Genomic DNA, 17,019 nt, shown 5'->3' on the forward strand with positions numbered 1-17,019 from the left:
TATCTTTTCATCATACTGTAAAGTGTTTGAGGTTCTTCCAGCCAGACATGTATGCAAATTACATTCACAGCCAAAAGCAGAAGTTGGTGTTAGAAACAGACTTAACATAACTCAGGAAACAACAACTTCTTTCATGTATTCCCTGTGGTTCAAATACTCTTCTCTGTCTACGAGTCACAAAAAATAAAACAGAAAGACTGTAAGGATGGCAGAGGACGACGTTAACTACGCATCAGTTGTATTTAAATCTAACCAACGACAAAGATCAGAAGGTAAGTTAAGCCTTCAAATGTACTGCATGAAGAAAAAGAGATCCATCAACTCAGGGTATTTATGTAGTCTTTTCAGTATAATGGATGTGAAGACGCACACTATTATTTTCACTTCCTGTTTAAGCAACATGCACCGAAGATTACAATATGACCAAAAAAAGAAAAAAGATTTCAGAAGAATGTAACGAAGCATATCTAAAGGTTTTAAGTTTATCCTTTCTTTCTCTTAGGCAATAGTTATAAGACAGGGGGAAAAAATCATTGAATGAGAGCTGACATGGATTACAGATATTGTAATGTTAAGTCCAAAAAATGAAATAAGCATTAGAATGCCCTGTTATTTGATAACTTGTGATTGCTAATCCATTTTTAACCTTTCAGTTAAAACGGAGGAAACTGTGTATGATGAAGTAAAGGTGCAAAATCAGCCAACAGAACAAACTCCTGTCACAAATGGTGAGTAGTCAAATGAAAACCCTTGCAACTGAAAACATTTCTAACAGTAAATATTTCTAAGACTGTCACTACATGAAGTTGTGGCGAGTACTAATCAGCCTATTTGTCTGACAAACTGGAGATTTTGAGGTAGCATTAAGTGCTTATAAACTGCATTATTAGAAGCTAAGTATTCTGTGTTTTTAAAGTCTAATAACAAGTGCTTTTAACAGTTTGATTGCCTCATATGACTTACAGAATAATTTCAAGATAGCCACATCAAAACCTTTCTGATTTTTAATTACTGCTGTGAGACAAAAAGAAAATGCTGAACTAAAAACAAAACAAAACAAAATTATAACTTTGAATGAAACTTAAATTATTCAGAACGCTAAAGCTATATATTTCAATCTGTTGTTTAGCCTCTGCAGAATTCTTGCCTGACAAGAAATCAAACAGCAGATGTCGCCACTATCAGCAGTTGGCTTGTTGTTTGGGCACGCTTTGTATAATTTTGGTGCTGGGCATCATAGCAGTCGGTGTCTACCGTAAGTATGAAAACATTCATTCATCAGTCACACTTAGGGTACTTTCTCTTTCTCATTATGCAGATCTGATAGCAAGAAATTTCACAGAAAATTATGCTAAACAATGTTTTACAATTTATGTTTAATTTAATTTAATTCAATTCAATTTAATGTTTCAAAATTTATCTAACAATACAATTATCCCAAACAAAGCTGTTATTGATGTAATTTGACATCGGAAATGTTCTATAATAACAATGAAGGCGAAGTGATACACAAGGAAATACAACAGCAGTCATGGGGGAAGTCTCTATGCTGTAACTGATGACACAACCAATGTAGCTGTGGACTCTGCATTAAAAAAAATGACTCCCCGACAAAAATGCATTTTATAATTTTTATTATCTGAGTGGATTTAATTCATACTAAAAGATTTAAATAAATCTAAAAAAAAAAAAACTAAACTAAAACAGTTTAATTAGAACAGAAGAGGAAGTACTTTAAACAGTGGTAAAATAATAAATAAATAAATTGAGAGCCACCATATTTTAAAAAACTAATTTTAATTTTGCAGATGTCACATTAATTTATGAGAATGATGAAACTGAGCTGAACCAACTGAAAGAAAACCAAACAACTTTAAATGCTGTCAATCGTAACCTGACAAAACTCAACAACAAACTCAGTTTAGACAATGAAGACTTGAAGAGGAACCAAACCAATCTCACACTCCAGATGAACAACTTGACTCAAGCCTTTAAAGTCTTAGAAAATGAGGTGACAAACTTGACAAAAGAAAACCAGAACCTTAAAGAGAAAAATGAGCAGCTGAAGACTCAGAATAAGGAGCTGGAGGCAGAGAAGAAAAACCTAACAGAACAAATACAAAACTTGACGACATCATGGAATGAGCTCAATGTTAGTCGAGCTCAGTGGAGCATTGATGCCTACTGTCCCAAGATCAATGACAATAACAGTATGTTCCAAATATATTACCTACAAAAATATCTAATTTAACAGAAGTGTGCAGTGATGTTTATTAATTGATCTCCATCCTTGCAGACAGAAAGTGTAACGCCTGTCAGGCTGGCTGGCAATTTAATTCTAGCTGCTATGCAACTAATAATGCAAACTATGATCAACGGAAAACCTGGGAAGAAGCTCAAAAAGACTGCAGAGGAAAGATTTCAGATTTGGCTGTTGCAATTAATGAAGAAGAAATGGTAATGACAGCACAGCAGGACTCTTTATTACAGACTTAGTTAAATAAAAACAAGATCTGAACTCAGTCTGTGTAACAGTGGTTCAAGCAACATATTTAAATATCTCTGATAACTTTCCCTCTGCTCTCAGAAAATTATTAGTGAAAAGAGTTGGAAAAATAATGAAAACAAAGGATACTGGATTGGTCTGAGAGTTGAAGATGGGAAATGGAAGTGGCTGGATGGAAGGAATCTGACTAATAAGTAAGAGACAATTCAAATATTTCCCAAATTTGGAATAAATTAGTTAAAATGTACTAGTGTCCATCAACCTTGAACAAATTTGTTACTTTCCTCAGCTCCTGGATTGACCAGCTTCCTTCTGCTGGTCACTGTGCAATCTCTCTCCAAAACCAAGGATTTAAATCAGTGAGCTGTGATGCGAAGAACCAATGGATCTGCAAGAAGAAAGCTTTGTCTGTTTGAATACTGCAAAGTAAATACTTCAGAAGACTACTGGATATTCAGAAACTACTATATTAATATTGATGTTAATATCAATAAAAATATTAATGTAATATATAAATAGGATATTAAAATATGAAGACTGCTTTATGATTTTTGTATAATAAATACGTGTAACGTAACAACGCTGTTCAAACTGCTGTAACATGTTCAAGGTTCAAGGTTCTTTATTCGTCACATGCATAGTTATACAAGTATGACACACAGTGAAATGTAACCTGATGGCCCGGATGGCTTGGGGATAGAAGCTCCTCTTGAGTCTCTCTGTCCTTGCCTGGATTATGCGGAACCTTCTACCAGATTGCAGGAGTTGGAACAGTTGGTTGCCAGGATGGGACGGGTCCTTCAGTATCTGCGCTGCTCTAGTCCGGCATCTCCTGGTGTAGGTGTCCTGAAGCGGGGGGAGAGCAATCCTGCAGCAGCGTTCTGCTGTACGGATCACTCTCTGAAGAGCTTTCTGGTCTTTAACACAGCTATTCCCAAACCAGGATGTGATGTTCTGTGTGAGGATGCTCTCCACAGCGCCTGTATAGGAAATCCTGAGGATCTCTGGAGAGACCCTGAACTTCCTCAGTTGTCGTAGGTGGTACAGGTGCTGCCTAGCCTTTTTGGTCTGGACCTGAATGTGGGCAGACCATGTCAGGTCTGAGGAGATGTGGACACCAAGATACTTGAAGGACTGCACCCTCTCCACTTGAGCTCCACTGATGATAATGGGCTTGTAGTCTCTGTGCTGACTCCTTCTGAAGGCCACCACCAGCTCCTTGGTCTTGTCTTGGTCATGTTTAATCACAACAAGGAAGAAGGAGAGCTGGCCTCCACATTAGGACTTCACACTATCAACACTAGATGTTGATCCAGAGAAGAATAAAAGGTTCAGCTTATTAAATGAGTCTCATGTTTTGTATTTTATACATACTCTTTGTTAAATCAAGTTCACAGTTTTCAATACCAAGATAATATTGCGTGTCCTTGTTTTCAGTCATTGTCTGTAACCTTGTTAATCTGCTTGATTCCTAAAATTCACTTTGAAAAACGAGATGAAATTTTACTGAAGCACATCTTATCTATTAAAAGCCTGGAGGATATAAATAAATGGTTTAACGTGTGACCCATATAGATTTGAGCAGGTAACAACCCCGAACCAAAGAACCAAGGTCACCCACAGTAATAACAGACACAAGTGTTGATTCAATAAATGTCCTCACATCTAACCAAACACTATATCATACCTCTCACTATCATACACATGCCTGTATGTGTAGACTAGGCACAAAAAAGTGAGAGGTGATGGGAATAATGGAAATTCTTTTGAAACACAAAATCATAAAAAATATTGTTTATTGAGGTGCATGTGAATTTTGTATGTTTTTTATAGAAAAAAAAGAGCAGTCACCTCTGATGTCTAATTTAATCTCTCCAAAAGTTGATTCTGTTCATCTGGACTAATTTAATCTAATCTAATTCCTTGAATTATAGCTTTATGAATTTTTTTCTTCCATTGCAGTGTTTGTTTTTGCAGCTGACAAACCAGCAGCAACTGTGCGATGTTAACATGTGAGTTCAATTAATGCTAAGAGGATTTAAAGCACTTTTGAAAGCATAAGAGGGTCCAAACCAGTCAAGGTGTAGCTGACTCCCAAAGTGTGGGCTGGGGTCCCCTGCTGGGTCGCCAAAGTACTGCAGATGGGCCACAGTAAAAACAGAAATTCAGTTTGAAATAACTCACAAGCATGTACACTTAAATATTTGTATACATTTATTTATTTATGTAAAAGTAAATGAAAACTGCTGATATCACGTGTTTAGTTTATGATATTACTCATTATTCTGACCTAAATTTAATGCTCTTTCATTGAAGTTTGGGTGATATGGCTGGATAATACTAACAACTGATAACCAACAGGCGGTGTTGTTTATGTTTTTGAATAAACTTTTCAGGAAAATACATCACTTTCTTTTGTATTTTGATTAGAATGAAGATTTAAGATTTGGGTGGGCTGCTGGTATTTATGGTTTTTAAGTGGGCTGCACTAGGTTTAACTTTGGTTTGCTGCTGGGCATCTTGTGATCTTAAAGAAAAATAATCCTGGCTAAAAAAAAGTAGTTTACACATCCTCCTATGTTTATAACAGGTTCTATTGTGTGTCTGATCAGGGGTTTTCCTCTGTATTGACCATCTGTTCATATTCCTTTACTGTCTGTCATGCAGTGCATGCTGAAATAAGCTTGAGCACCTACATATGTGCAAACAGACTGAAAAAGATATTGACAACTTGTTACATTAAAAAGGAAAATTGTGTGTTTGTTTTAAGGGTCTTTAGTCATAGCAAGAAAAAAATGTCAATACCAAAAAAACAGACAGCTGATGAAAGGTGAACTAGCAGCCGAAGAAAAAGCTGCAGATTAACTTTGATAATCTGTCCTGTCACACCAACTCAGCGTTCTGTCTTCTAACACAGCTCTCAACAAACTTCTCTATCATGTTTAAAATTTGTTAAAAATGCTGTTTCACAATTTAAAAATATGCAAATGTTCCTTTAATTTTTTCAGTATCCCATTTTTCACAATGATTAATGTTTTTTGAAGCACAACATGCAAAAAGTACAACTTACAAAGAAATACAGTAAATATAACAGCCATATATTTATTTAAAGAAACTTTAAATGATGAAGATTTCTATTGTACAGGTTTTGTATTTAAAATGTATTTTTAATTTACTTTTACAGCAAATTTGACTCACCAAGCTGTTGTACTTTTTGTATGTGTTGTTGAGTAGAATAGTTCATACTTGAGTAATTGTGAAGAAAAGGTTTAGAAAGTCTGATTGTTTCTACAGAGGAAAGATACACTCAGCAGACTCATATAACCAAGTTTCACAGCCTCAGACTCAGCACATTCATAACTGAGGTAAATGGAGGAGTAACAACCTACACTGTTGTTACATGAGCCAAGTTTATTTGTCCTACAGCAGCCACTGTAGCTAGGATTATGCGCTATGATCTGCAACCTTTTAACATCTAGCACGGATATTTTCCACATTGTACCTTTAAGAAGAAAAAAAGTTGGATGTATGAATCTAGACTCTAAAATCAATGATTTCAAGTAGACATGCGCAATTTGAATCTACTGACAATGAAGATTAAAGGTTAAAAATGAGGCTCTTCTATTCATAAAAGCAACAGATGCAGCATGCAAAACCTTTATCTGTGTAATGACATAGCATTGGATATAACTCTTTAATAACAATGAACACAGCCAAAGTTAATGTAATTTAATGTGAACAATCCTTGTGCTGTTTATTGGTGGCACAAAAATCTCAGTTGAATAAAATCCTGTTTTTTATCATTCTAAAATGTTGATTCGGTTCATCTGGACATCACGTTTTCAGTGAGAAAAATGTTTCCTCATCCAAGTGATATCTTAAGTCTCAGCTGACTGCAAGTTTCCCCAACTTCCCCAAGCGAACAATGGGCAGTCAGTTTCTTTATCACTAAAATGCAAACTGTCTTGACCAATGATCCTCAACCACTGAACAAAGACCATTACTGTTTAAGCTGCTGTAATGTGTTTAATCAAAATGAGGTACAGGAAGGGCTGGCCCCTACATTTGGACTTGATTAAGTGTTAACATCAGTCTCAGAGCTGCAGCAAGAAACGGGAAGTTCAGCTTGGACTGGAATGAGTCTCATGTTGTGCATTTTACACATGTTGTTTTTCAGTGTGTGTTAATTGATTTTTTAGTTAATTTTCACAGTGAATGTACTTCTTTTGGTTAGTTTTATATTTTCAATACTTTCCATATTAGTTTTGTATACATCTTTCTGTTTATTTTGTTAGTATCAACTATAATATGTTTGGTATTTTTCAGATGTAAAAAGCTATCAGTTGTTATTGATTCACAGACTTTCTCATGTACACATCTAGAGCTTTATATTTATAAAGATCTAGATAGGCCAATGGTGCCTCATGTTATGTGGTCAAAATCAGAAGCTGAATATAATGAACTAAAACATTACTCTGTGAAAAATACCTCTAAAGGACATTTTTCTCATTCTTTTTTAGTTTACATGTTTTTTCTAATTGCTTGTTTTCCAGCTAATCTTTAGATACGGCCCATCCTTCTCATTTTCAGTCATCCTCAAATTCACTGTTAAGATATGTTTAATTACTAACAAATTACAGAGAAATGTGGGACATGTTTTGAAGTTGCAGAATATTTTGGAACTATTCCACTCACAAAGGAGCCAAAGCACCTGATATCAGACAGATCTTATGGATTCATTAAATGCCATCAAATCTGCAGCAACTGTGCTACTGATGCTATCGTGCTGGTGTGAACCAATATCTGTGAGTCATGTTTCCAGCACCTTGTTGAATCTACGCCACGAGGAACCTGATACTAGCAAGGTGTACCTAATAGTGTAATAAAGTGAAAGACATGGACAGCTTACTTTGTCAGCCAAAAGCAGAAGTTGCTAAAAGAGATGCGTGTGTAAGAGATGAGTTAAGAAACAACTTGCTCTGTTACTGTGTAACGGGTATATTAAAAAATAATGTATATTTCACCAAAGATCCATCCTCAAGTGTTATCTAGTGTTATTTTGGTTTGCCATTATTGTTTATGTACATGTGTAGTGCATATATTTATTTTCTGTACTTATATTTTGGGAGTTTTATTTTTAATTGTGTGACCTTTGACTTCCCCTGGAGTCACTTCCTGTAGTTGCGCTGCTATTCTCCTCAGTCGCCTATGGGCCTGCTGAGGAGAGGTGAGTGAGCGGTACTGTTTCCGGTTGCAGAGTGATTAAACACAGTTACAGTAAACAAAAGTGATTCAAACATTGCTTGCTCCCTTTATGCATTTTGTCTCACAGTTTTGTTGGATGTTTTAGTGTGAACTGTTGTTTCCCTGTTGAGTACAGTGTTGGGTCTGCGCTTCCACAGGCCCTGCTAGTTTAGAAACTTATTCCCCATGAAGAAAGCAAGACAATGACGGAACCGGTTTTACTTGCTAGCAAGGGAGGTCGGAAGCAGGCTCTTGGAGCTGAATGCTCCTCACCTGTCTCCTAGCCAGCATCAAATAAACAGCCTTCCTTGCCACCTTTTATTGAAAACAGTTACAGTACACACAAGCACCACCCATTGTAAACCCCCCCTATGGTTCTAAAAGATAAGGTACGATGTGTGTATGTGTGTGCACGTGTAAGCACGTGTGTGTGTGTGTGTGTGTGTGTGTGTGTATGCATGTGCGAGAATGTGTGTGTGTGTGTGCATGTGCGAGCATCTGTATGTGTGTGTATGCATGTGAGTGTGTGTGTTTGTGTTTGGGGGAGCGTTTGTGTGACCTCCTGCTTACCAAAAGGATAATAAAAGCAGGAAGCTTACCAACCAAGAAAACAGAACCTTCAGATAGGATGTCCCTATAATAAAACACTACAGCCTCCCCCACCGTTCAACAGGCTGGGAAAGTCAACAGAAACAAAGGAATGTCTTTGATCATACAGTTTGAACTAAGACTTACAAATTTAAGTAACACAATGGCAACATTTAACAATTTGACTCCAACATACAGCACTTTATTGAACCACGGTAATTTGTTGATCAGAGGTTAGGCCATAGGAGCATGCAGGTGGTTTCTCATTGTGGTCCGCTATTGTCCTCTCTCCCTTAGAGGTGTGCATGCAGAAGCCCAGACATACAAAGTTGCTGTACTGAATTTGTCTTGATTTTTGTGCCATGTATATTGGTTATATTTTTTTGTTGGTTTGTAATTGTTTTTGTAATTCATTTTTACTGTTTCAACCTATTGTTAAATATAAATAACCAAAAAAATATATAAAATTGCCACTGGGGAATGGGTTCTCCCTAAATTATAATTTTGTTGATTAGGAAATTGTTACTATATGGTCACAATGCAGTGCATTTTAATTTGTTATATATGTTTATAGGTATATTTGAGTATTTTAGCAGCTTGATTTGGTAATGAGATTCGTTGTGATGTTGCACCTCAGTCACCTAGAGGCTCTGCTGAGGAGAGGTGTGCATGCAGAAGCCCAGACATACGAAGTTGCTGTACTGAATTTGTTTTTATTTTTGAATAGTTTTGGGAGAATAAACCCATCCCGTCTGGCTAAGTGAGAGTTGACTTCTCTCACCATTCACACAACACAGAGAACACGGCAATCAGAGTTTCAGGCCAGACCAGCTACAAATGTAACGCAGTAGTATTTCTCTGTCTACAGTCGCTTAAATCTCAGCAGGACTGTAAGGATGGCAGACGAAGAAGTCAACTATTCTTCAGTCACATTCTATACCAAGAAACTATCCCGATTACTAGGTAAGTTAAGTTTTTCAAATACACTGCAAGAAGAGAAGATATTTTAAAACCAACACTGCAAATTTACACAATACCGATGTTTTATACTGGTGTTTTCTGTAGTAATAGAGGCTAGAAAAAAAAAACTTGTGAAAATCAGGTCCAAGTTAGATGTTAAGCTAACTATCCCAAAAGTTTTGCACCAGGATATTGAGTTGATTCATTCAGATGCCCAGCTGACCTAAACTGGTAACGTGGGCATCTGATGATGATGATTTTTTTGATGATATGATGATGGCTGGGGAGAGAGAGGTCTGGGTATCTGCTTGGACCACTTCCACAACCACAACCCTGCCCCCCTAGACTAAATGGGAGAAGATGTAAAGATAAATGTATTTAATTAAATAAAAAAATAAAAAGTGTAAAATCCACACTGTTGAAAGACGATGAACTGTTAAGAATAAGTGTGTCTTCTGTGAACTTTACCAGTTGTAATCCACTGGAATTTTCAGTATTATTTCATCCCTCCATCCATCTCTTTAACTACTTATGTAACGCAGACTAGTTGCATTTGCATGATGTTTAACTTCAGATACTTTTACTACAGCTACACTGAGCAAATAACTATTAAATCCAAATAATAAAATGGGCATTAGAGGGAATTTGACTGCAAAATCAAGGTTCAGGATTTCAATACACCACCTACCACTTCAAGATACAATAACTGATGTGAGCTATGCTGGAGGGGCTATGGCTGGTTGGGAACTTTACAGATATATTTTGTGAATGTCCAAGGTTGGTTGAAAAAAAAAAGAGATTAAACAGAAATAAATGTTGGAGCCAGAACTGAAGAATGATTTATTAATTACTCTCAGTCAAAGGTTGGACTAAGCTTCTCATTTAATAGTTTTTCCATTATTTTTTACTACTTTGTACATTGTGATACATGCTGAAGATATCAAAAATATGAAGCATGATATATGGAATTATGAAGCAAAGAAAAAATTGATAAATAACTCTAAATATGTCTTATATTTTAGATTCCTCAAAGTAGCCACCCTTTGCTTTGTTGACAGCACTGCAAACACTTCTCTCAATGAGCTTCATGATCACCTGAAATGGTTATCCCTTTACAGATGTCTGTTGTCAGGGTTCATTTGTAATTTTTTTTTTTTTTTTTTGCCTGTCCCATTTGGCACTGTAGCTAGAATTATTGAATGATTATTGAATTATTGTCTGAAGGCCAAGAAACATGCCCAATGGATTTATTTTTCCAAGTGGATCGTTGTTGGTCCACTTGATTGATCGTTGTTATTATTATTATGTATTTATTTATGTTATTTTATGTATGTATGTATGTATTTATTTATTTATTTGAGATGTTCCCAGAGAGGTGGAGTCTAAGACCCAACCTGACACACAGACATAGACAAACAGGCACATGCAGACACAAGCATACATTCACGCCCTCATGCACACATAAACCAATACTCAGCGCTGCCCAACGTGAAGAAAAAACAGAAATGAACACTATACCTAGGGCTGGGCGATATGGCCTAAAATCCATATTGCGGTATAGTTTGAAGCATGTGTGGTAACTAGGGCTGCCACAAATGATTATTTTGATATTCGACTCGTCACCGATTATTTTTGTGATTAGTCGACTAACCAGATCATGCATCGATCGAACATAAAACGTACAGCTTATTGCACCAGCATGCATCTGCTTTTATATACCTATTATTAGCTTACAGCTTGAAGTGTTTAAGGTATGTGCTAACTAAAAATAAAGACAAGATGATAGTTTATTAAACTTTTAATAAAATTTGCAGATTGTCTCGTTGGAGTTTAATAAACGTAGCCGTCTGCTCCTTGCTCCCTAAAGAATAACAAGACACTGGAATAAATTCTCGACCATCTCACACTTCTGTTTAATCAGTTTTGTTTGACGTTTATTCAGCTGTGTGAAAATTATAGCTTTAATCTTAGTCAAACCGATTTACTCAGGAACAAATAGAACACTGAAAAAAGCCAAACAATAACATTTTAAAGTTACCTAAGTGACTAATATATCATGTTTAATCTGAGTAGCGAAAGACCGCGGGGGGGTTGAAAATGATGTGCTGGAAGTTCGCCGTTCTCGCCGGCTTTAGTGAGCCTTGACCTCCCGGTCACCTATCGAGCTAGTGCGTAACAAATGTTTCTGAAAATGTCGGAGCACTTTTGCAAATATGTGATGTCTTGATAAATTGAGCAGGTATTTGAAGTTTTACAGCTACATTCCTGCCTGAAAATATGTTAAAAGGTTGTTTTGTGATCCACAAAGACTGATATTAAAACTAAGTAGCTGCCACCATTGTTGGAAACTGGAATTGGCTGGGCCGCGCTATGAATTCTGGGATAGGTTGGGCCACGAAGAATACACCCGTCCCATCCTTCAAATCTGGGGAAAAGGAGGACGCATTTCTCGGCCGCATTTGAATTTGGACAGCCTTTGTTGTGTTGCTGTCAAGTAATCGCCCTACAAATGCGGCCTCCAAAGGATGCGGTCCTTGAGTTTGGACACCGTTACGATACCGAAGACTGCTTCTTCGTCTTCTTTGGCGTTTAACGGCAGCTGGCATCCTTGTAGATGCATTGCTGCCATCTTCTTTTTCGGTCCGGTATTACACACTTAAATTGTACAACTTATTTCTGCGTCTTTCAGGATCTTACAAAGCTTCAAACGACGCGTCAGCTATTAAATTAGTGGTCAAAGATTTGATAGTTGACGCCATCATAACTAGTCGACTAATCGTGGCAGCCCTAGCAGTAACAATATATACATTGCAATATATTCTTTTCTTCTGTATACCGTATTTTCCGCACTATAAAGCGCACTTAAAATCCTTAAATTTTTCCAAAATCGACAGTGCGCCTTATTATCCGGTGTGCCTTATTTATGAATTCTGGTCGTGCTTACTGACCTCGAACCGATTTTATGTTGTACACGGTGCTCAAAAATCTGTCAAAAAATTTTTAGTACGACTTTGGTAAGGTATGAAGCCGCACCACTTGGATTCTCTGAGAATTTCGCCTACCGTAGTTAGGATCCTCGTGGAGTAATCTGGGTCCAAAACGCCGTCCCTTCAGGTCCCAAAGTTTAAAAATTTAACAGAATTAGACGTTAGGAGGAAGTTAGCTCGCTAGATTCCACCAAACATGATATATCATGTTCTGACTGAGAGATTTCTGAAAAAAATTAAAACGTACAGCTCTGCTATCACTTCAGACATGAACGAAGACAGAAAACTAAACAGCAGTGACTTTGTGGGGTTACTGAAGTTGGGCTAGCTGGTATATAATGATGTGCTACATGATCGCTAGCAACACAGCTATGTTAGCATAACATAAACACAGTGAAGCTGGAGGATGAATGCTAACCTTTTTCCACTAGATAAAAGTTAACGTGAGGGCTCCCGATGGTTAGAGACAAATGCAATAGCAAGCCAGGATGCTGTAAACGGACCAATGGACATTAGACCAGTGGAAATCTGCGCTTTGGTCTGATGAATCCAAGTTGAGGAGGTGTGATGGTGTGGGGGTGCTTTGTTGGTGACACTGTTTTGGGATTTATTCAAAATTGAAGGCACACTGAACCAGCATGGGTACCATAACATCCTGCAGCGACATGCCATCACATCCGGTTTGCGTTTAGTTGGACCATCAGTTATTTTTTAACAGGACAATGACCCCAAACACAACTCCAGGCTGTGTAAGGGCTATTTGACCAAGAAGGAGAGATGGGATGAGATGGCCTCCAGAGTGAAGGCAAATGGGCCACCAAGTGCTCGGCATCGCTGGGAACTCCTTCAAGACTGTTGAAAAACCATTTCAGGTGACGACCTCATGAAGCTCATCAAGGGAATGCCAAGAGTGTGCAAAGCAGAAATCAAAGCAAAGGGTGGCTGTTTTAAAGAATCTAAAAAACATGTTATGAGTTTTTCACACTTTTTGGTTACTAGATAATTCCATATGTGTTCATTCATAGTTTTGATGCCTTCAGTGAAAATCTACAATGTAAATAATCACGAAAATAAAGAAAAACCATAAAATGAGAAGGTGTGTCCAAAATTCTGACTAGTAGTGTATGTTATGTACATATCTATATGGACATCTTCTGCTGTATTTATGTTTTTTGTTGTATGAATGAATAAAAGAAAGTTAAAAGAACTACTAAATAGGCATTATAAAGTCATATAATTTGATCATTTATGAATACTAATAAATCTTTAAACCTTCCAGTTAAAAAAGAAGAGAAAACCATTTATGATGATGTGAAAGTGAAACAAAGCAACGGAACAAACTCCTGACACAAACGGTGAGTAATAAAAAGAAAACACAAATCCACCTGTAATCACGTCTAACACTGCGAAGATTTCTAAAACTGTCACTACAAGAAGTGGTGATGAGTACTAATCAGCCTCCATGCCTTACAAAGGGGAGCTGAGCAGAAAGCCTTTCCCAAACAGATTGCATGATTAGAAACAAAGCATCCTGAGTAAACTCCTGTATTAATTTTTCTCAGTGCTGTGTAGGACATGTCCTCTATAACTGTTTGATTGCACAATATGAATATTAAAAGTGTTTGCATGCTATTATCATTCCTGTTCATGTCACGGTCCTGGGTCGGTTCGACCCAGCATTTTGAGTTCCTTAGGTTTTGGTTTATCTCTGCATTATGGATTAGTTCTTATTCTCGGGTGATGCTGTTTTGATTGTGATTGTATTCTGTTTCTTCAAGCTATCTGGTGATGATGATGATTATTTCTGGTTTGGGTTTCGTTATCTTGCCCTCATGTTTAGTTTAGGTTGCCTGTGCTTAGTCTTCTGTCTGTCCATGATGCCTTTATGCCTGCTTATGAGTCTGCGTCTGTGTCGTGTGCTTCCTGTTTTATTTTGTAGGTCTGTGTCCTATGTCAGTGCGTTCAGCTTTGTGCTCTCCCTGTCTCGTCAGTGTAATCATTGTCAGCCGTGTCTCCCAGCTGTTTCCTCTTCGCTCCGTTCACCTCTTGTATTTAGTGTCTGTGTCTTCCCCTACTCGGTGTCGTGTCGTTAATGTCTTCAACCCTCAGGTTACTGTGTGTTCTGTCTGCCAGCCTGCTTAGTTTATTTTCTATTTTTCTCAGTTTTGGTTAGTTCTGTTCTGTTGCTATCCAGCAATAAAGCTGTGCGTTTTTGAGTCCACGTCTGCCTCCGAGTCCTGCATTTTGGGTCCTTTCTCCGTGCCTGCCTGCACACAGCCATGACAGTTCATAAGGGTTGATAGGAGATTACACCCTAAAAAGCTTTTCATTGTAAAACACAGGGAAGAGCAGGCCTTATAATGTGCCAAAAAAACAACTTAAAAATATGGTTCAGTGTACCATTTTAAAATAAAGGAGTTCTCTGTATTAATTTTTCAAGAATTATTTATTTTTTAACTTCACATTGAATTTTACCATTAACATTTCTGTAAATGCATTTACAGAAATGTCTGTTAAAAACTGGATTATGTATTGGCAGAAAATTATTTATTTATTTTAAAAAAAGAATAGTTTGTAAATGTGCATTTCAGAGGCTTCAACAGTCCAAGATTGTTAAATAAAATACATATTTTTTCTGATTTTTTTCTGTGTTTAAAATACCTGCGATATCTGTGAGACAAAGATGAAATGTAGGACTAATAATGCCTTTAATAACCAATAAAAATTAATTACATTCATTGAAAAGTAAAGCTTCCTCCCACAGTACAAAGACATGCAGTTTGTTGGGTTAATTGATTAATATTATTAAATTATAATAATAATAAATTGCCCATAGGTGTAAATGTGGGAGTGAATGTGAGTGCGAATGGTTGTCTGTGTTGGCCCTGCGACAGACTGGCGCCTGTCCAGGGTGTAACCTGCCTCTCGCCCCATGACAGCTGGGATAGGCTCCAGCGCCCCCCGTGACCCTGAAAAGGATAAGCGGAAGCAAATGGATGGATGGAAAAAGTAAAGCAATATATTTCTGTCTTGTAGACTTCTCGATTGACGAGAGATCAGGCAGTAGACGTCATCATCAGCAGTTGGCCTGTTGTTTGGAAACATTTGTGACGGTGGTGCAGGGAAAACGTATGGGTTTCTCTGTCACTAAAGCACACGGACTAAATACACACAGGAGGATAATGAGGTAAGTGGGAACACATGGGAAAACAGCTGACACACATGAACATAATGACGTCACAGGGGAAGAGTAAAACTAAACACATTGACCATAGAACCACAAGACCTCTTCAAAATAAAACAGGAAACATAATGAGACGCATATGTCTGTGAAGGTTCTCAGTCATCCAGGTCATCGTAGTCAAAGGAGTTTGCAAGGAAAGCGTCTGGACTTCTTTAAGTTGCTTGAAGACGTTTCACCTCTCATCCGAGAAGCTTCTTCAGTTCTAAGGTCAAATGGCCGAGAGTCCCAGATTTAAACCAAGTGGGAGTATCCCCCCAAAGAGGGACAAAGGACCCCCCGGTGATCCTCTAATCACATGAGCCAAGGTGTGAAAGTGGGTGTGGGACCTAATCAGCCAGGGTTTCGGGTGTGCTCATTGTGAAATAATGAGACGCAGACATGAGAACATGAACTTGACAACATAAGACACACAGACATGAAACACATGAAGGGAACGGGAGACTTAACAGGGGTTGAAAACACAAGGTGTAACTGATAAGCAAATTAACTTAGATAACCTAATGAACTTAAACCATGAACATAAACTAAAACTCAAAATGCTGGGTCAAAAGACCCAGGATCGTGACAGTTCTATCATACCCTTCTCTTCTTATTTTATTCTAGGCACTTCACTTTTCTACTTTTTACACTGAACAAAAATATAAATGCAACACTTGAGCTGAGCTGAACTTAAAGATCTGAAACATTTTCTACATACACAAAGGACCCATTACTATCAAATATTGTTAACAAATCTGTCTAAATCTGTGTTAGTGAGAACTTCTCGTTTGTCGAGATAATCCATCCCAACTCGCAGGTGTGGCATGTCAAGGTGCTGATTAGACAGCATGAATATTGCACTGGTGTGCCTTAGACTGCCCACAATAAAAGGCCACTCTGAAATATGCAGTTTGATCACACAGCACAATGCTACAGATGTCGCAGCTTTTGAGGGAGCATGCAATTGGCATGCTGACTGCACGAATGTCTACCAGAACTGTTGCCTGTGAAATGAATGTTCATTTCTCTGCCATAAGCCATCTTCAAAGGCATTTCAGAGAATTTTCTCAGTACATCCAACCAGCCTCACAATCGCAGACCACATGTAACCACACCAGCCCAAGACCTCCACATCCAGCATGTTCACCTCCAGGATGGTCGACCATTTGGAGACCAGCCACCCGGACAGCTGCAGCAACAATTGGTTTGCATAACCAATGAATTTCTGCAAAAACTGTCAGAACTGTCACTCAGCTCCCCCGGATTCTCATCACCCCCCTCATAACACTCTGTTGTTCCTCCTGCAAGTAAGAATTGCTATACAAATTACTTACCACTTCAGGGCTACCTCCACTACTTCCAACCTCTGTTGTCTTCTCTCTTCAGTGTGACTGTTTCCTGCCCAGCTCGAGTCTGCATCTCAGGCCACGTTCTCTCTCCCTAGTTCTGCATATCCCTAGCCACGTTACCCAGGCCACGCCACATCAAGCTCTATGTTTTATTTGCTTTTG

The 17,019-nt window shown here is 37.8% G+C and overlaps 1 protein-coding gene across 3 annotated transcripts; it reads left to right on the forward strand.

The window, feature by feature from the left end:
- The first annotated feature begins 157 nt into the window (after positions 1-157).
- Positions 158-3,922, forward strand: LOC134637142 (C-type lectin domain family 12 member B-like). 3 transcript variants are annotated; one of them, XM_063487491.2, is made up of 7 exons: positions 158-272; positions 654-728; positions 1,130-1,255; positions 1,809-2,210; positions 2,297-2,457; positions 2,588-2,700; positions 2,796-3,922. In XM_063487491.2, the coding sequence occupies exons 1-7, from the start codon at positions 206-208 to the stop codon at positions 2,920-2,922; spliced, it is 1,071 nt and encodes a 356-aa protein (XP_063343561.1). In that variant the 5' UTR covers positions 158-205; the 3' UTR covers positions 2,923-3,922. The 3 variants fall into 3 exon arrangements, with proteins under 3 accessions (XP_063343561.1, XP_063343564.1, XP_063343563.1); XM_063487494.2 differs by having other exon boundaries at positions 2,812-3,922; XM_063487493.2 differs by lacking the exon at positions 158-272 and adding an exon at positions 524-565.
- The last annotated feature ends 13,097 nt before the right edge of the window (positions 3,923-17,019 follow it).

This window comes from Pelmatolapia mariae, linkage group LG10_11 (assembly GCF_036321145.2).
Source record: "Pelmatolapia mariae isolate MD_Pm_ZW linkage group LG10_11, Pm_UMD_F_2, whole genome shotgun sequence".
Taxonomy (NCBI): domain Eukaryota; kingdom Metazoa; phylum Chordata; class Actinopteri; order Cichliformes; family Cichlidae; genus Pelmatolapia; species Pelmatolapia mariae.